We start from the raw sequence: 21,740 nt of genomic DNA on the forward strand, positions 1-21,740 counted from the left end.
TAGAATCCTGCACACCACAAAGTCAGATCAGGACCCCTCCTTCTAGAGCCAAACAGGTAGAGCCCGGAGAGTCGAGCCAACCACCTCCAACTACCCATATGTGAAGCATAGATCTCAGGTTCCAGGAAGGAAATCCAAGTATGTAAAATGATATAGATTGATTATGTGAATAATGATAGAAAATAGATGACCAATAAAATATGATTTGGTGCAGCTAGTATGGAGGAGTGGAGATCCTTCATGAGGGACATCCTGATAGGCATGGTCACAGAGGCAATGATTCCTTCTACTTCACAGATTTGATATGCGAGGAGACAGGATCCTGGACGCCACTCAAACATCTTTACACTTGTAGCAGTAGGGCTATAGTTGATGCGAGAGCAACTAGATCAGTAGGGCCACAAGCTATAGGAGCTATGTGTGCACCAGCATAGATCTCATAGCCGATCAGAGAGGAGTACATCCAAGAGTCACACATATGTGATGACTACCCATTAGACAACTCCATCATCGCATCATAGAAGAGAAAGATTAGGATCTCACCACCCTATGGATGAGAGTTGATTGTACTATTTTGATATAGGGCACATTTTGTATCTAGTGCCTACTATGTATACCAAAATAGTTGATGATGATATATATGAACATGTTTTACTATTCCATCTTATGATTAATTTGCATAACTAATTACATAAAGAAAGAAACAAACATAGAAATGAAGATAAGATGTTCTTTGCTTTCTTACAATCACTATTTAGATTACAAAAGGAGAGAAATGCCAACACATACAAGAAAAAAAAAAGATTAAACATGGTAACAATGTAAATGCATAATATTAATAAGCACGCCACTCATATCAGCAATTTTTTATGCACCAGATCCATATACTTCGGTAATAATATTAGGACCTAACCGGTTAGGCCTAAATTGCCATTTTCACCGGATAAGGCATTTACATTCCTTTGATTCTCATAAAGAACTAAATCACCTAAGGAAAAATTGTGTTTAATCACTTCACCATTATATCGCTTGTTCACCGTTTTATGATAAGCCATGATGTGTTTCAGAGCATTGAATCGTTGTTCTTCCAACATCTCAAGCTCTTGTAAACGTTGTTCTCAAAAAGTATCTTGGTCAATAATACCTTTGAAACAAACTCTCAGAGGAGTCTCTAATTCTAAAGACATAACCACATCTGCACCATAAACTAAGTTATAGGGAGATGTTCTAGTCGCAATTCGAACATAGGTTCTGTAAGCCCATATAGCATAAACCTACTGAGTGTGCCAATCTTCAACATTTTTATTAAGTGTCTTCCAAAGAATTTGTTCAATAACCTTATTAGAAGCTTCAACTTGTCCATTAGATTGAGGGAAGAAAGGAGAAGAGAAACAATGGTGAATACGATATTTCTCCAAAAAGGCCTTAAGTTCCTTGTTTTTAAATTGAGCTCCATTATCCGAGACAATGGCTATAGGGATACCAAATCTAGTGATAATGTTTTGAAAGATAAAGTTGTTAAATCTACAGCCCAGAAATCCATAAAGATAACCAGCAATAAAGAAGATAAAAAGTGAAACAAGGAACACCAGAAATATCCTGAGAAAACCCTTCTAGAATGAAGGGAAAAACCCAGCCACACAACAAAAATATATCTTTTATTGATAATGAAAGTTCAAGTGTACAATATCCTTTGCATGATGCAAACTATATAACAATAGGAGACTCTTCACATGATAACCAAAAGGTCTCTTGAGATTCCTATAACTCCTATAATTAATTATGACTCTTCAAATATTCATGCTTCAATGCATGAGAATGACACATGTCATTTACATTTAATATTACAAATTAAAACTTAAGTTTCTTTTTCAGCTGAACATAACAATAACGGTAATAACATTCATATTTGCAAAGATAAAGATCTCAATCACAGCTACCATCTTCAACACTCCCTCTTAGCCAGAGAGAGATCTTTAGCTGAATAATCATAGAAGACTGCAACCAAAATGTTAATGATGAAATTTTATCCCATATATCCTATTGGATTCATGAAAAACTATAACAATCAATCATATTCATGGAATCGCTCAACATGAAACCTTGTAACAATTAATCACATTCATGGAATCTCTCAACATGAAAACCTATAACAATTACTTATATTCATGGAATCACTCAACATGAAAATCACATTCATGGAATTACTCAACATGAAAAGATTTGTAAGACTCATAGCTAAGCTTTTATTCACGGACTCTCTCAACGTGAACTGTCATGGAAACTCTTAACATGACATCCAACTCCCATCACAAATTTTCTCAACGTGATGACATCATGGACTCTCTCAACATGATGTTCACTATCACATAGTGAAAGAGTTATTATAGCTGATCTTACAATCTCATTTATTCACACAAGAAAAATAGGGAATAACAGACTAAGACTTGATTCCATTTAAATCTCAAATTTTATAAATACCACAAGCACATATGAGAATGAAGGGGATTCCATAAGCACTCCCTCTTAATTATGATGAAGCCTCCCTCTGAAGCTCAACATCTCCTTCTAAATGAACATTCTCATTCAGACTGCATAATCTCAAGCGCACAATTTCATTGCATCCTACAACCAATAGATTAAGATCAATCACCAATATACATTAATTCCAAAATATGCACTAGTTTTCATAACAACAACCAATTAAAGAAGGCTTATCTCTTCTTCCTTTCTTTTTTTTAATGATTTTGAGCTTCATAAAATGGCAAGATACTATCCCACTGCTCAATATTCCAACTTTGCATGCTCGTGCAATTATCTTATGTGCAAACTAAAAAAATCTCAGTACTATAAATTCTCAAACAGCTCTGCTCATGAAATATATCTGTCTGCTTGAAGGTATATAAAATGAACACATCCATTACATAAGGATGAAGCCTACAGGAATTTGATCAAATTTAAGTACTGCAAAACAAGCACTCTCAATATTCTGGATTCTGTAGATACAAAATGATTAAAAGAATACTTATCTCTTTCGTATTTTTCTCCATAGTAACCTCTTGATATGTTGGATATTTACTTGTGACTTGTTTGTCTGCTACATCTAGGCACAACAAGCCCGAACAAGATTTTACCCTCTCTACACAAGGAGCAATATGCAAGACAGTATTTCTTATGCTGACAAAGTCTTTGTGTTGTGGCAGCATCAGCTCAGACTTGAATGAATATCCCTCTTCCTCGTTGTTTCTGGCAGTTATTGAAACTGATAATAACGGATGCAAAAATGAACTATATATATATTCCTCTTGGTCAAACTTTCCTAACGGCATGTGCAGATTCTTGTCAATTTATATGGTCACTTCATTCTCATTCCACGCAGCAGAACATGTATTACCTGATGCTTCAATACGATTGATACCTTCAACACCTTTACCTTCACCTCCCTGCGCTTTAGCTTCTTCTCCTTGCTGCTCAGCTTCTTGGAATCCGCAGATGAATGATCAGCATTATGAAGGTCCATCATGGTTAGCTGAAGCCCACAATTCTGCGACTCATCAAATGTCTTCCATGGAGACCCTCCCTAAATACCACTTACAACTGAATGCCACAGCAAGCATTTCGAGGTCAATTTCATTAAAGCTTGCTGCCCCAAAGAAGAAAATGAAATAATCACGAGAATAAAGCAAAAACAGAGCCTCTGAATAGCATCTATCGCTAAGACAGCTCAGTTAACCTATGCCCAAAGAAAGGAACAATGGAGATATACGACCCACATAGGAATCACAACCCAGTCTAAAAAATAAAAAATAGAGTTACGAATATACGTATGTACAAAATGAAAATATATGTAAACAATTCATGTGACTGGAGAGCAGAAAAGACAAAGCTGAAGAAAACTTCTACACACAAACTCGCAGCAAGAATGGACTCAGAGAAAGAACCCGACGTATTTGCACTATATGGTTGTTAGATAATATTAATGGGCAACGGTTACAAGATGTATAAAAATATGACCCAAAACTTCCAAGATCAACACTATAACATAGAAGGAATTAAAAACCATAGTGTATGTAGAAACGTGACATTTGATCTTAAAGAAGATATGCAAAATTTCATCCGCATAAGAAGACACAGGAAATCGAATGAAATTTCCACTACAATTGACGGTAGAGACAAAAATAAATAAAAAATTGAAGTTTTCAGAAAGCTCCGCCAAACGATAACAAATACACATAGACGTGTTCATCAATACTAACACAAAACCCTAATAAGACATCCAAAGTCTCTTATATCACAGAAAAATAATCACAAATAAATTCCTCTGATTCGAATAGAGCATACAAAGCGATCCAAGAAAAATTAGAAGGGGATTAACAAAAGACGCAAGAGAGACCTGTTGCATGGAGACCTTGAAGATAATCTTTAGTGATACGGAGAAGTTTCAATTGAAGGTGGTTACTGAAAAGTTCGCCATGAAGAGCAAATACATGTGATAACTAGATTTCGATAAAGAATAAAAAAATATATAAAAAATCTTGATTTATCTCTGAAATCACATGCACTAAATTATTTTAAAAAAACATCTTCATTAAAGCTATTATCCAACCTAGCTCTGATACCATGTTAAATCTACAGCCCAGAAATCCATAAAGATAACCAGCAATAAAGAAGACAAAAACTGAAACAAGGAACACCAGAAATATCCTGAGAAAACCATTCTAGAATGAAGGGAAAAAGCTAGCCACACAACAAAAATATATCTTTTATTGATAATGAAAGTTCAAGTGTACAATATCCTTTGCATGATGCAAACTATATAACAATAGAAGACTCTTCACATGATAACCGAAAGGTCTCTTGAGATTCCTATAACTCCTATAATTAATTATGACTCTTCGAATATTCATGCCTCAATACATGAGAATGACACATGTCATTTACATTTAATATTACAAATTAAAACTTAAGTGTCTTTTTCAGCTGAACGTAACAATAACGGTAATAACATTCATATTTGCAGAGATAAAGATCTCTATCGTAGCTACCATCTTCAACAGAAGTCACAAATTACATCCGCAGTAGTAGAGCGCAAAGGTAGAGCTTCTACCCACTTATTGAAGTAATATGTAGTAGTAAGAATATAAGTATGCCCTTGAGAAGAGGAAGGAGAAATCTTACCAATAAGATCAAAACACCACACACTTAAAGGCCATGGTGAAACTCGAGAAAGCAAAGCATACGTAGGAGCATGAATAAGATTCTTATGGTGCTAACATTGCAAACACTTTTTGACAAAGGTGAATGAGTCTTATTCCATAGTTTGCCAATAATATCCCATCTGAAGGAGTTTGATAACTAAGTATTTCCCACCAAAATGCCCCCCTGCATTATCCAGCATGAGCTTCTTGCAAAGACATAGGGATTTCGGCTTTTGTGAGGCATCTAAGGAGAGGGCCATCTTAAGACCTCTTATAAAGAACATTTGCAAGAATGATATAATGAGCCACAAGTTTTTGGATCCTATTCCTCAAATTCCCGGTTGCAGACTTAAGAAAAAGATCCATCTTCAAGATACTGATAAATGTGTGAATACCGCTCATCCAAATGTAAGTCAAGACATGTCACATTCAATGGGGTATCATGTAAAATTGCAGGTTCAAAAAGAGTATGAAACATGAATTGAAAATCTAACACACCTAAGAGATGTTGCACTAGCCATAGCATTAATATGTTGATTATCCTTTCAAGGTAGGTATAGAAAAAAAGAGGCAAATCTTCCAAGTAGATCTGTAGCTAAATTCCGATACTTGGTCAATTTATCGTTCTTAGCTTCATAGGTACCATTAATCTGTTGTATTACAAGTTGTAAATTACCAAAGATCTTAATGTGTTTAATGTGTAAGGACAAAGCCGCTTTTAAACCAACAATAAGGGCTTCATACTCAGCAACATTGTTAGTACATGAAAAGGTAAGCTTGTATGACAAAGCAATAGGTTTCCTAGACAAGGTATCAATATAACTCCAGCTCTGGATCTAGTTTGACATCTAGATCCATCAAAGTATAAGTCCCATGTCTCATCTATATCAATAGGCAAGACACTCATTAGGAAACTCAATAGATTTTCTTGTTAAAATAGGAGAAGGAGCCTTAGCCAAATGATCTGTCAAGGCTTGCCCTTTAATAGATTTATAAGAGATAAATTTTAAATCAAACTGTCATGTCCCCTTTTCAAATAATTAAAAAAATAATAAACTTTGCTAAGGCAGGCAGGCTCCAAAAAGGTGAAGTTTCGGAAAAAGGGGCTAATCTTTGGAAACCAATGGACTAATAAATAAAAATTATTATTAAATTATATTTTATTAACCCCTCTTGGACGTGAGTTAGGGTTATGCCCTCTTTTAAGGGGTTTGGAGGCATTTTGGGCTCATTCCAGAACTTGATTTTTGCTCATTCTTTGTTATTCTTCAGAGGCTGCCAAACCTGTGGAGAAGGAGACCCAAGAACGGGAGTTTGCAGGTTTCCAGGGATACCCAAGAACGGGAGTTTGCAGGTTTCTAGGAAGGCTAAGGACGGGAGTTTGAAGCCATTCCATGTGCATGCTCATACAGAGTTTGCCTTTGTGCTGAATAGTGCAGATTTGTGGGTTTTCGGGTGTGTTTTTTGTATGAGTTGGTGTTTTCAGTTGAGTATTTCATATCAGTTTGGGTTGCTGTTGTATTTCAGACTTTAAGGTGTTAAAATAGAGCTGAATATATGTATTGGGACGTGATTAAACTTTTGAGATAGATTATTAGTGTTTTTGTGGTGTTTCCGGGCATTTTTGTGTTAATTTCGGGAGCCCGATGAGCATAGTTTTTATCCTACATTTGAAAACTGTTGTGTAAAGGCTATACGGATCTGGAAATGTCATTTTGTAGGCTGTTATGCTGCTCAAATTTCTGTAAAAATGTCCATTTTCAGATTTATTAATAATTTGTGAAGTTGTGAAGCTTTTGGCACTATTTTCAGCATACCCGATTTGGGGTTTCTGGAGAATTTTGGTGGATCTTTGTGATATTAGTTGTTTGATCTTAAAGATCTGATTAGAGGTTGGAAATATTATATAAAATCAGAAAAGGGACATTTCACAAACTCTATTAAGACCATAACTCTGTTAAGACCAATGACCCATTTAGCAAGTTGTCCTGATAAATCTATTATTGAAAAGAGATGCTTTAAAGGATCAAACTTCACCTAAACATTAACTTCTGCATTAAGGAGGTGTTGAGTTTTTGACCAGCAAAAACTAAAGCAAGACATTGCTTCTCCAATGTAGTGTAATGTGTCTCATAATCAATCAATGTATAGCTTATATAATAAACAGAACGTTCCTTACCGTCTTGATCATGCTGAACCAAGACAACACTCAATGCCTTAGAAAGGCAAAAGTATAAAGAAATATTGGCTTATTAGGTTGAGCCAGTTATAAGATAGGGGGATTAGCAAGATAAGTCTTGAATTGTTGAAATGAGAGCTTACAATCTTCATTCCAAGATAAAGTAGAATCTTTCTTAAGCAAGGAAGTGAAAGGAATAGTGCGATCCGCAAAATGATGAATAGCTTGTATCTTTCCTTGTAAGCTTCGAAGTTGCGAGATATCGCAAGGAGGCATATTGACTATAGCATCAGTTTTCTCTCTAACTACCTTAATACTAAGATATAATAAATGCTAGAAGCTTCCCACTGTCAACCCCAAAGACACATTTTTGCAGATTCAAATGCATATTATACTTCCTTATCCTCTCAAAAAATTGTCTAAGAGTAGGAACATGCTCATCACGTTTCACAGATTTTGCTAGAATGTCATCTACATAGTCCTCAAGAATCATATGCATATGATCGTGAAAAATCGAAGTCATAGCTCGTTGATAAGTAGCGCCCGCATTTCTTAATCCAAAAGGCATCATGACCCAACAAAATGTTCCCCAAGAAGTAATAAAAGAGGTCTTATAGTGATCATAAGGAGGAATAAAAATATGATTATATCCAAAGAATCATCCATAAAAGATAGTAACGCATGTCCAGCAGTTCAATCCACTATCATATCAATGTTTGGTAAAGGAAAGTCATCTTTCAAAGAAGCCTTGTTTAAATCACGAAAAATCAAAACACATCCTTATCTTATTTTCACCCTTAGAAACAACCACATTGTTAGAAATCCAAGGGGACTAATCTATAGGATGTATAAAGCCAGCATACAATAGTTTTTCTATCTTAGCCTTAACAAGAAGAGTGATGCTACAATTTGTTTTATGAATTCTTCTGCTTCACAAGCTTAGCATCTGGTGTCAAAACTATGTTGAGTGACAATTTTAGGATCACTGCCAGGCATATTAGAATATTTCCAAGCAAAGATATTAGAAAAATCCAAAAGAAGCTCAGTAAGTTGTTTTTGTTCTATCTCATCCAAACATTTTCCAATCTTAATAACCTTTTCAAAATCATCCTGATCAACAGACACATCTATCGTTTCCGTGATTAACAAATTGCTCTTTTGTGTTTTCTCCATAGAAGTAAGAGGATCAACATGTTGATCTGATTCAGTTTCTTCTCCAAAAAAATGGTTAATATCCAAACAATAAGGTTTTCTCTTATTATGATGGAAAGAAGTCAAATCCTCATATGTGCCTAGAAAGTCAACCAAAGCATCATCAGAGAAGAAAACATCCAAAGAAGGTGATTGATCAAATGTGATAAGATGCGGGTTTGATAACTTCAAAGGACAACTGCAAATATGATTCACATTTGGAAAGAAGGAAGGTTGCTTATAAGGATTAAAACCCAAACCATAAGTATGTTCATAACCATCATTGGATAAAGGAACTTGTACTCCTTGTTCAAACATTCCATGTCCTTGACCATAAAACCCGTGTTTAGCGAGCAAATGGTATCTAGGATCGTAATGATCGGCCATGTCAGAGATAGTCAAGGGAGCTTCATAAGAAACTAACTCTCGGCCATGTCAGAGATAGTCAAGGGAGCTTCATAAGAAACTAACTCTTGGCCATTAGGTTTGATAAAAGAATGATCGAACTACCAAGATCAAACAAAAGGGAGGGTTCACGTTAGGTTCATCAAAATGTTCAAGGGGGAAATGGCACCAATGATAAACAATGCAAACAAGACTAGGCAAGTTGAACAATTTATCCCTGAGACATTCAATACAAGAGAAAGAGGGGCTTCCAAGCGTAACTCTCGATAAGCCTTAAATTTGATTAGCAAAACCCCAAGAGGATAAAAGGATGCCAATACAAAATCTAGAAACTCGTCAAGGAAGTACACTAGCAAGTTCTCTTTCATGCAATATAAACAAGAGATATAACAAGTATAGATCTGAAATACACACAAATAGCCCAATAGAGATCTAAGAGTAGATGTATGCTAAGAAGTAAAATAAAAGATAAGGTACTCACATCGAAATACAAAGAGGGAGATGTAATTTTTCTCTAGAACTCACAAATCTGATATGTTTCTAAACTTCCAATCATGGAGCTCGTAATAAAATGATGAAAGGAACAAAACTTAAAAATCTCCCCGAAATCCGAGACTAAAGGACTAGGTCAACTTTGGAAGACATCCTATAGCCAAGTTGACATTGTCTGGTGACCTGAAACTAAGGACTCACAAAAGCTTGTGAACAATAGGTTCCAAATCTGTAATTCTTTTCGCTCCCACCTACAAATCTGTAACAATTGTGTGTGTGTGTGTGGCTATAAAGGGGTTTGCCTTAGTCAACCCCTCATTTTGGTGATTTCCATCTCCACAAATAGCCATTAGGAAAAATGTCGTGTGTGTGTATGTGATCTAGAATGTAAAAATGCTAAGAATCTACTCCGGGGTCAAACCCTAGCATGTCAGTGTGCATATCTGAAGCATTATGTAGAAATCATACTAAGCCCCCAAGGCTAAAGTACTCTAACCATCTTTGAGATCCCTTTGCAACTCCATGTTTGATAAATTTGTCTTTGAATGCTTGAAGGAAGAATAATAGCCTCACTTGCAACGAAGAATAAGAAACCAGCCCTTACTTTCACCTCACAATTGCCCTAAGACAAATTGAAATGTCCACAAGTGCTTGCTCCTTGCTCCTCATACCATGTCATGTCATGTTATGTTCAAATGAGGGATTGAATGCCTTTTAATAGGAGATCTCGTGAAATTACTTTGCAAGAACCGACTGCACAAGCGGGATTTTAACAGGAGTGTTAAACATCTCAGGGCCCTTAATCAATGAAAACCCCGAGACTAGGCCGACCTTGATCTACCTAGTATAAAAGGTTGACTATAATATCCCCAACTGATTATTACTTTGTCAAACACAAATTATTCTCTAATTCAATTGTTTGACATTTTGTCAAACACTTTGCAAGCAAGCTCTAATATCACTATAATATCCCTTGTCAATTTGAACTTCAACTTGTTGATTTGTAAGTCAAGGAAAATTGTCATCACTTCCAATACGATCTCTATGCTTGTTGTTTCTGAGTTTCAGATTGATTATGTTTGCTTGAAATGATATCAAAGGGAATATACAAGCCTATAATTGATTGCTACTATATCTAAGAAAAAAACTAAATGCATATGCAATTCTCTTTTGGCTTTTCAAATGCATATAGATGAATTCTAAATGAAAAATGTGCACTTAAAGCCAATTGGTATTTTGTTAAGCACTTGGCATGCATACTATTATGCTGATCATATATGCTATTAGATGGGCATTTTGTCAAACAAATGGTATGCATCATATATCTCCTTTATTGAATTCATTCCCATGTACAATGTTGCTATGAATTTGCCAAGACAAATGGGCTTACAATAATGACTACAACAATGCCAACTCTGATTCTAAGTTATCACTTATGACAACCAAATTATATGTCTAAGATTACAACGCTAACTACTAATAGTTGCAAGAGGAACTTGATAATAGTGATGCCCAAGGATGGAGATGAAAGTTACAATTGGAATCAAGCATAAATACTGTAACACGGGTACTGTAGCACAACATTGTTCACGCGTACTGTAGCAGCAAGAAAAAAATGATTATTAATGGCTGCCAAAGATGAATCTTCAGGTCTACACTCGATAGTCCTTCAATATTCTTCAAATCCTTCAGTTATTCCTTAACTTTAAGCACAAATAGAACTCCATAATGAAGCTCTCCTAAATGCCAAATTCAGTGTATATTTCACCACCTCAAATGGTTGCAAGACTGAAGAATTGATGCTCTCCAATGGCTAATTGAAATCAGAAACCCTTAGTTTCTTTTCTCAAGTTTATATCAAATGCAACTGACAATAATCGAATGCCTAACAATGAAGCTCTCGCCTCTATTTATTCTTTTCCTTCACCCTTCTAGAAGGATATAAAATATTATTTAATTACACTCTCTAGAAGCTTCCCCCTTTCCAATACAATAATTAGTTGTGCTTCTAGAAAATGCACTCTCTAGAAGCTTCCTTCTTTCCAATACAATAATTAGTTGTGCTTCTAGAAACTTAAATTAATTAAATATAAAATCATCTTTTTTATTTATTTATTGACTTTAATTTAATTTATTTCTCCACTTAGCCTTCAGAGAATGAAAAGTTGTAACTTCATTGAGGGTCTAAAAGATGAGGAACATTACAGTCTGCCCTCCCTGAAATTGCTTGTCCTCAAGTAACCCAGCGACACAATGAACTCCAACCTCCACTTGCATCCCAAATGAAGTAGTACGTGACATCCCTGTGGACATTAAAACCAACTGCAAACCAGTGACATCAAGACCAACTAGATGTCCTGCAGCCTAGCACCCAAAATTTGTGTTGATGATGTAGAAGTCAGAATGTCACCAGAAGGCAACTTCGTACAAGATCTTTGAAACCTCTTCTTCCCTGTATCCACCCACATAATATATGTTGGACTCGAATCCTGATCATCACCAACATGCGTTGAAAAAGATGTAGCTACAGGCAAACCATATGCACTCATGCCAACTGTATCAACAATAGGTGTAGCCACATCAAAATATATGGACATAGGAACAACACTAACTGCCGCAACAGAAAACTGAACCAAATCTACAGTTGATGAAAACTCATAATCATCAACATGTGCGCCATCATCAAAACACACATCAATAACAGCATGCATACTACTAAACTCCTCGTTAGATGGTTCAACTAACACAAAAGTCGCTGTTGATATGACAGTATCCTCACATGCTCCTACTCCCACTATTGTTGCATCGCCATCAAATACATGATCTAGGAAACTCATGCCAACAATTGCATCATTTGACTTAACCTGACATGAAGTCTCATCACATTCCACATCAATTGTGCCCAATTCATGCAATGTCTCATAAGAAATGTCCAGCAATTCTAAAGACGCAAATGTATCATCACATTTCGCTCTTCAAAAACGCGATATCATGCTCTGCTCAAATCTTGGATTCAAAATCAATGGGTCATTCGTTTGTGATTTTGATTCATCTCATTCTCTAGCACATCCAACTATTTCACAATACCCTATATCTCAAAATCTCCATCCCTTGGCTAAGAAGTACGCCCTCTGCGAGTATAATGAATTCCAAGCCTTCTATCACCATCCATAATGTTGAAAACCAAGTCCTCTAGCTGTGGGTCAAAAGAAAAGTGACGAGCACTCCTCACAGTGTAATGCCGATAAAAACTCTCAATCTTTGTCAAGCACTCATCATCATCAAATTGGGAATTATAAGATGGCTCCAATCTCTAACTCTGAACTATTGGTCGGGTAGGATCTTGGGCAACCCTCTCAGCAAACCCAACCACAAAATCCCTATTGGGAAGCATTGTAGCCAAGGTCTTTACAATTCTCCTCACCAATTGTCATATAACACGAGAGCCCCGAATAAGAGTACCCTCAAATATATTGTATGAAACCTCCCAGCTCTCAAGCAAATACTCCATGAGTGACTCAGTATAATAGAAATTATATGTGGAAGCATCAATTTGCTCCCCCGCAATCCATAGCCAATCCCTCTGAAAATGTGACAATGCTAACTGTCCAATGCTACCAGTTGTATCAAAAGAAGAAATAGATTCACTTCCAGTAGAAAGAAGCCAATCACCATGAGAGTCTGTCTCCACTAATTCTCTCACCTCCTCTGTACATACTACACTCATTTCTTGGACGAATGTGTTTGCCACATCATCACGTCCTTCATCCTCTACCATAGAAGCAAACTCACCACCAACCACAATATGTAATAGGGTTTGGGGCTAGTGTTGATTGTACCTGTTCTAACTCCACAGAAACCTCATCCAATTATGATTGTGACTCTTGAAGAGCCAACTGAGTATACTAAAAAGAGTCCACAGTCACCTCAAGCTCCTAGGTGAGCTCAACCACCTCCTCCTCTTTCCCTAACATCTCATAATAGGTGCTACCCCTCTCCAAAAGGTAATCCCTATCAGTAACTAACTAAGAGTAACTATGCTTCACGATCCTAATAGTCTCTCAAAGCGCATGAACCTCTGCTAGAGAAAGAGTATTATCACCATGCTCATCAAACATAAGAGCACCCCAACCAGATGTAGCTAAAATCTAACGGATAGCATCATATGCTCAAGAGCTAAAGAAATGTTAATATCATTCACATTTAGCTGACAAGTCACATGATGCCTCTGTAATCCCTGACTCCTATGCAAGCTCTTTGTCTCACTAACTACACTAAGATAGGAGACTAAATCGAAACTCTCCACCACAAGATCGCTCATACAAGTGCTATCAATTCTGCATCTGACATATAACTGCCATGAACCTCAACCAACTCCTCATTCGAAGAAATGGAAGCCCTTGTCGTATCAATCTCCTCGCATGTCTCAGCTTCCACCTCAATAGTAAGATCTTGTAAGCATCAATCCTAGGACTCATCCAAAACCTCCTCGAAGTTGTCACCCAATATCTGACAAGGGGTGTCACACCCAGTATATCTCATAGCATCATCAAATGTATCATCAAATGTGTCCATACTATCTGCATCCACATCTCCCAATAAAGCCTCAACTGCTAACACCTGCTAGCTTTAGTCATGGTTTCTTCCATTTTGAGTGCATTTACTAGTTGTTTGATAGGTGAAAAGGGAATTGCTTAGGAGTTCTTGGTCTAAACAAGTTTAATTCCTAACATGTTCAAGCACATTTCTTTGGGCGGGTGTTAGATGTTGTGAGGTTTCCACAGCATCACCCCATTGCAAATGGAGACCCCCTTTTTTGCTTTAGCAGTAGGAGTAAGTCTAGATGCTTTAAGGTGATCTTGGTAGCAATTTTCAAGTCTCCAAGTCGAAGAGAAGAGTTTGGGCAACTTTGGCTTGCTGGGAAGTCAAGTCTATTTGGGGTGTGAGTGAGAGTTGAGTAAGCTAGTCAAGGATATGGAGTTGAAATCAAAGGATTTAAGATGAAATGAGTTAGAACCTTTTACATATCCTTGCTTCAGCTTTAATCTGATCTTACAAAGTTAGGAAAGGCTACGAGAGGTAGCACTATTGAAGGTGTGTTGAATCCTAAAATTTGGCTAACTCTGAATTTTGTTTGGAAACTCTCCAAACCTAAAATCTTTATTAAAATTCTATGAAGTTGAAACCTATCTCAAACATTCTAATAGTATATATATATATAATATATCTTTAAGCATAAGAAAGGAATTCTTATACTTAAATTTTTTATTTTATATAAATCCTCTTGCCCTATGACTTCAAGAAATGGGGAATTAAGCAATTGATAAATCCTAGCACTGGGTCGGAATCCAGCCATTTATTAGGATTCCTAATCCTACCAACCCCCAAAATTCAGCCCATATTAAAAGCGAGTTTCAAGTTCAAATTGATGAGAAAAGTTAAGGCAAATGCAAAATGATAATTTTGGGATGAGAATTTTCCAAGTAATCCTAAGAGGAGCTCAAATTCAAACCACCTCTCAAGATTCTTAATCCCAACAAACACAAGATTTCTGCCCCATCAAAAAAGAGCAATTCAAAGCATAGTTTGATGAAGAAAGGCATGACCTGATCAACAAGTATGAAATCATAAGTTTGAAACCAAACAAGAAAAGGTGAAGTGTTATGAAAAATTCTAGAGGGATGGCGAATCCACTGCCCTCTTAGTATTCCCAATCCTAGGAGACCCAAGATTTCTGCCTTCTCAATCAGACTATCCAACAGCGGGATGGTTCATGGCAGAATTTGAAGTAAAAAGCCAAGGTAAACATGATGACGTCCACTCAAGGCAATGGCAGCTTCATCAAGGATGAAATGGTAGAGTTTTGAAGATGAAAGATCAGTGATAAAGTGTAAGGTGAAATCCTAGAGGGAGAGCAGGATCCACTGCCCTCTTAAGATTTCAAATCCTATGGTACTCCAGATTTCCGCCCCTTCTTAGAGCCACCAAAATGGGAGTTTCATGGACAAATGCTAAGTGGATGTTGAACAATAACTTGCACCAGAAACCACATCCAAATTGAAGGCAAAATGCAGTCCTAAGGATGGACTAGAATCTGCTGCCTTCCTAGGATTCCCAATTCTAAGCAATGCCAAAATTACACCTTGACTTAGTGGACAGCATGAGAGCATGAGAAAGCAAGAAAAATCAGATCTAAATTGAAGGGAGAATTATGAAGTTGAAGAATTTTAGAGGTGAATGATCCTAAGCCTAAGATAGACAAAACCAAATGATGAGAGGGGAGAATCAGTCCTAAGGAGAAAGCAGATTCCACCCTCTACTTAGGATTCTCAATTCTAGAGCAGGTCGGCCTCTAGCATATAAGGAACTTATTCAAACTTGAGCCAAGATCAAACCAAGCAAAGGTGAAGGTGGTGTATTTGATTATGACCATAAGGTTGAGGCATGAAATGGGCTTGTAAAAGTTGTAGAAAGTGAGTGGTAATCCTATGAGGAGGGCAGAATCCGCATACCTCTTGGGATTCTAAATCCTTTGAGACTCCTAAAATTCCTCCCTACAATAAGATGAAAAACATGAAGGTGTGGGAAGTTAAAGATAACTTATGATGAGTACAATCAAACAATGAACTCCTCGACTCCAATCAAGTCCTAGATTAAGCAAGAAACAAGAAGGAAAGAATCACAAGATTGAAAACTAGGTGAACAAGATTGAAAATCGTAGAGGACTGGTGGAATCCACTGCCCTCTTAGGACTTTGAATCCAAAGGAGGGTGAGAATTCTGTCCATGAGAATTCTGTCCATGATTGAGGCCTAATCCTAGCCTACGAGTGACTTCCACCTTGTAGCCATGGCGTTTTAAGCATGATCTAAACCTCCAAATTCACACAATGAGGAAGAAAAATGAAGGATAAAAGCATGAGAGATGAATATGTCGAGAAAAGATATAAAAATCAGAACAATTAGGCCTTTCAATACCTCAAAACCAACTGATAACCCCCTTCCCCCCCCCCCCCCCCCCCGCCCCCCACCCCCAGCAATCAACCAAGTGGAAGGAACAAAGTGAGAATGTTAAGGGGAAAAAAATGCAATTGTAGACATTGAATCAGCCCTAGCTAAGGGGGGGAATCCGCCCCCTAGCTAGGATTCACAATCCCGGTATGCCCTCAAATTCCACCCAGACATGGGTCAAATCAATGGATAAATGAAAAGTGTGATTACAAGGCTATTAATGATCAAAACTTGCCTTCACCCCAAAGTCAGCCAATATGAAAAAAGGGTTACAATGTTTTTACTGTCCTATAAGGATACAAGCTGGCCCAAATATAGACACATCCCTTCACGTTTCAAGTCACCTATATAAGAAGGGAGGGGATGATTCATTTTCACACCAAGACAAGTAGATCTACCTCTGCAAAGGGTAGCAACTTCTTCCTCGAGGCAGAGGTTGCTTCCTTGAAAGCAATTTCATCCTTAGTGGCAAATTGGAGACATATGGGAGGCAGAAAGTTTGGACTCTTAAAGAAAAATTCTTCTCAAAATCAAAGACAGAAGTGCTGGAAAAAGACAAATCTGGGCTTAAAACAAAGAAAAATCAACCATCAAAAGTCAATGCTCTTGATCAAATTGTCCTAGTAGAAGAAAAAGGAATCTAGATTTCATGAAAACTTTAAGATTCCCTTCATTTTGTTTATGCTTATTAATTTTGTGAGGTTGGTGCAATTCCTCTTTTGTGTTAGCAATGTAAGAGGGAAGCTTGGAGTGCATGGAGATGATGGCAAGGCCGAATTCAAGACTTCAAGGAGAGAGGTGCTACAAGATTAATCAAGGACTTCAAATGAGGAGGTTCAAAATCAGATTATCAATGTGCAAATTCAAGGCAAGGTTAAAATGGAGTTCAAGGAAACAAAAGGAGAAAGAAAAAACAAATTTACAAACTTACAAGTGGAAAAAATCATCACCAACTTGAATTTCCTTTGAAAATCCAGGTTCACTTCAAAACATCCAGCTACATGAAAAAACTTCACCGCTTGAAGAAGTTTAAGACATTAAGTTTGCAAGTTCAATCAAGTTCAAATCATGACAATGAGAAAATTTCTAAGAATGAAGATGGAGAAAATTTGGGAAGATGAAGCAATTTAGGAGTATGCCATCATAATTGAAGGTTTGACAATGTTGAGCATCAAGAAATGTTTTCGCGTCATCAAGGAATTGATCAAGTCCATGACATAAGGATGTTGAGGTGGCACCCACTTGTCTTCTACCAATCAGATAATTCCAGTTACACATGTCTAAGTACATCCAATCATAACATGCGAGGTGTACATTTGTCTCATTGGTTCTCAAAAGCATTGTAGTTTTCTTATTGACCCACACAGTGGTCCCTTCATGTAATTGGTTGATAGAGTGGCAATCCTAATTAGGGTTTGTAATGAATCAATCTTGGCCCTTGATTTTGAATTGATCTTTTCCCTTCATTGTAATTAAGCAACTGTAAAAGGCCAAGGTCTTCTCATTAGTTAGAAAGTAGAGTAAGAGGAGACTTGTTGAAATCTTTGTCATAATGCTATCAGAATAATTGTTGATTCATTGTTGGTCTTCATGGTGGATCACTTGTATTTCTTTCGAGTATTGTATGGTCTCTTCAATTCCTCTGTTAAGATTTTATTTCATGTTAAGTGGAAGTAGGAGTAGATAAATGGAACATATTGTTGAATGGTGATTAATGGTAATGCTAGTGTCCACACCTTTTGATACTTACTGATTGTAAGTAACAATTGAAGGTTAGTCTAGGCCTAAATTGCAAGTGTTTAACTTCTATTGGAGATGTTCATTTGGATTGCACCTTCATAGGGTATTTGAGTTAATATTAACAATGTAAACACTATTACTGCATCTGTAGAATATATCATCCCCCTATGCCTAGTTGACACAGTTAAATAAGGATCAGTTGGAGGCTAACCCAATCATCAACATTATCTTACATTCTTAGAGTTAGAATTTCTAAACCCTTTTTATTTGCAAGTTGTTTGTTGATGAGAAGAAGTTAAGGTCAAGTTGATATCCATTGAATGAATAGCATAAGTCCCTTTATGATAACTAGTATCTCACATCATAAAATTGAGTGAAAGTCCACAATAAGAGGGAACCTTGAGCTTTCCCCATTTGATCACATAAGTCTTCTATATTGTTTAGCATATGAGCATCCTTATTCAAGAGAGAGTTGGACATTTGGTGTTTCATACCGGAATAGTATTCAATTATGTATGTTGTAGTGGAACCAAACTCATATAAACAAGACCCCATAGAAATCAAGGAGGTCCATGATCTCATGAAAGCAAACAGAAAAGGGACCCAACCTAACCAGCAGAGAAGACCCTCACCCTCAAGAAACAAGCAAACACCCCCCATCTGACACCAAACACAGAATATCAAATGCAAAAAAACTAGGGCCTCACGGCCCTAGCCCAGCCCATTACTACCTCCAGTCGCTGCCATAGCTCAATGGAAATACTACATTTGTTGTCATGATTTGAAAACAAGCGAATAGTCTGTCTTTTCGCAAGTAGCACCACCTTTGGCATTTTGTCAAACATTTGTCCAAATGACAAAAAAAACCTCCATAGTACTGACAACGCCACGACTTAAAAGGAAGTTGTAGAAATCCGACTACCAATATGGTGATGGCAGGGAAGGAAAATTTAAATGATTGTAGGTTAAATGAAATTGTAATTTTCTATGATCTTTAATCATTGGATGATTTATATCAGATCATCAGTGGTTGTAGTTGTATATTGGTGCGATAGTGTACTCCTTTGCTATTCAAATATGAAAGAAAACACTTCTTTAACATTCTAAAGACTCATTTCATGCGTTTTGCAACTATGTTTTGCATGAAATGTATGAACTTTTTCAAAGTAAAGCGATATTTGTTTTGTCAAGTTTTGCGGAGTCGCCAGTTTTAAAACTATAATTATTACTACAATGGGATAACTTGCCACAGAACCATGTTTACAATACAGTCCAAACTTATTCCACACTATGTTGAAGGTCACCTATAACCTCACCAAAGATTCAACAAAATCCATTTATTAAAAACTTACCCTGTGACTGATATTATTTTCTCGCAGGCGAAGAAGATGGTTGATGATATAGTGAACATCCTCTTGCTTAATCCATTTCCGCTGCTTGTTAAGGAGTCTAATCATGGGACCGGGTTCATGTGCTGGCAATTCCTTGCAGAGCCACCCAATTTTCTTCCTCCTCCATTCCTCTGCAAATTCTTCCAGTTCTATAGCTTCCTCTGGAGTAGATTTTTCTTCAGCTTCCTTTGAATTCTCCTGCAGACCTGCAATGGCAGCTCTACCTTTGGAGAGAATGCTCTGGATTTTCTTAGATGAGTCAAAGGAGAATCCTCGGAATTGGAAAAAGGGATGTGATTTGGATAAAGGTGGAGACTGGAAGCTAGGACAGGTGATAAACGATCTGGGCATTGCAGAAAAAGACACTTGAAGACGCGCGGAAGGGAAAGAAAGCTCATGGACTCTTACTGCACAAAGCAGCATCTTCTGCAAGTATATAAGCTCTGCCCTGTTTTTTTTTAATCTTTGCAGATGACGTTGAAAGTAAGTGAGAAGTGATTTCTAGTTGAGACTATAGGGCCAGGAATAATCATATGATTCAATAAAATTCGACTCATACAGTACTGTGACGATGTGGGGAACTCATCTCTTTCTTGTCCAGCATAGATTTACTCTAACATGCGTTTGCAGTTTGCAGACTGCGAACGAACGCGTCCATTGAATACGAAAATGAAGAGATTAGAGCTTAAAAGTACTTTTAAGTGTGTAGTGGAGTCGAGTTGATCAAAGGATGTAAAATATCATAGATTTTTTTTTTAAATTTTGCATAGTTTGTAGTCGAAAATAACAACAAAATTTGGAAAAAAATCATTATATTTTTATTAATATGAAAAAAAATGTTTTGACTTTGTTTTGTCTTTAACCTATACTTTAATGATTTAATTGACAATTAATAATTACTAAATTAAATATTAAGTTTAATTAAATAAAATGTAAACTTGTCATTTGAAATTTGATAAAGATAGTAGTTTATGTTAAAACTATGACAATTAATAATTACTAAAACTAAGTATAAAATTTAATTAAATGAAATGTAATATGTAGTTTGAAATTTGATAAGGATAGTAATTTATGTTAAAATTGTAATACATAGTTTGAAGTTTGAAAGGATAATAATTCATGTTAAAATTGAGTGTCAAAATATTATGGTTGGTGGATTAATATGTATTTTAATTGATATACTAATATGATTTTTTTATTTATGCCGAGAGGCATTCTAGAATGGCAAAATGAGGAAGTGGGATAGTGAGAGCGTGTTAATGTTAATTTTTATTCTTTTAGATTAAATTTGATATGTAACGCTTCGCTTGGGAATCCAAAAGAAATAAACCTAATATATTACAAAGTTTATTGAACTATTTTTATAAAAAAAAGTTTAAACAATATCAAAGTAACAATAATGCGGAAGCAATATATACATACACATCAAGAACATGTAATAAATTACAAATATAGTTTCAATTCCTCAAGGGTTCCTTCATGTTGAGTCGCATTTAAGAAAGTTTTATTAATAAGTTTAAGTCTCAATTATAATGTCCATAATCATAAAATGAATAAACGCATACATAGTCATATAAGCAAATGCATAAGTACAACTAATAATATGAAAGCACATCTAATGAATAGCATTCACTGCACATGTCACAGGGTGTGTGAAAATAGATACAAGTACATCAATATGCAATACAATATCTCAAAAGATCTCAAAACACATGATATATAGATACATCATGTAATGTCTCCTTTTGGACATTTTCAGTTTTTCTCCATTTTGTATAGATTCCATTAGATTTTCATCTGATTTGCTTCTTTATTCCCAAAAGCTTTCATGATAATTCATATCTGATCCCCCTTTAACGATTGAAATTCTCACATATATATATATATCAACACTTCATAGGGTTGTGTCTTTTCATTAATATATTTAATAAGGTAGTTATTATATTATTATAATAATTATATATAATTATATATTAATAAAATATATTAATATTAATAATATATGATTATCTATTACCATAATAATATATGACTATATATTATATATATTATAAATTATTATATGTTATTTATGAATCATAATGAAATATTACTTTAATATATAATAAAGATATAATATCATATATTATTGTCAT

General features: G+C 36.0%; 1 protein-coding gene across 1 annotated transcript in view; it reads right to left on the reverse strand.

The window, feature by feature from the left end:
• The window catches only part of OTP51 (endonuclease), a 56,405-nt gene extending 36,129 nt beyond the window's left edge, over positions 1–20,276 (reverse strand). The window contains exon 1 of the mRNA XM_089799748.1: positions 19,567–20,276. Within this exon, the coding sequence (XP_089655874.1) occupies positions 19,567–20,028 (462 nt within the window). The 5' untranslated portion in view covers positions 20,029–20,276. The remainder of the gene's footprint in view (positions 1–19,566) is intronic.
• Positions 20,277–21,740: the final 1,464 nt, after the last annotated feature.

This window comes from Cupressus sempervirens, chromosome 9, assembly GCF_028749045.1.
Source record: "Cupressus sempervirens isolate cs-2001-9-10 chromosome 9, ASM2874904v1, whole genome shotgun sequence".
In the NCBI taxonomy this organism is placed as follows: domain Eukaryota; kingdom Viridiplantae; phylum Streptophyta; class Pinopsida; order Cupressales; family Cupressaceae; genus Cupressus; species Cupressus sempervirens.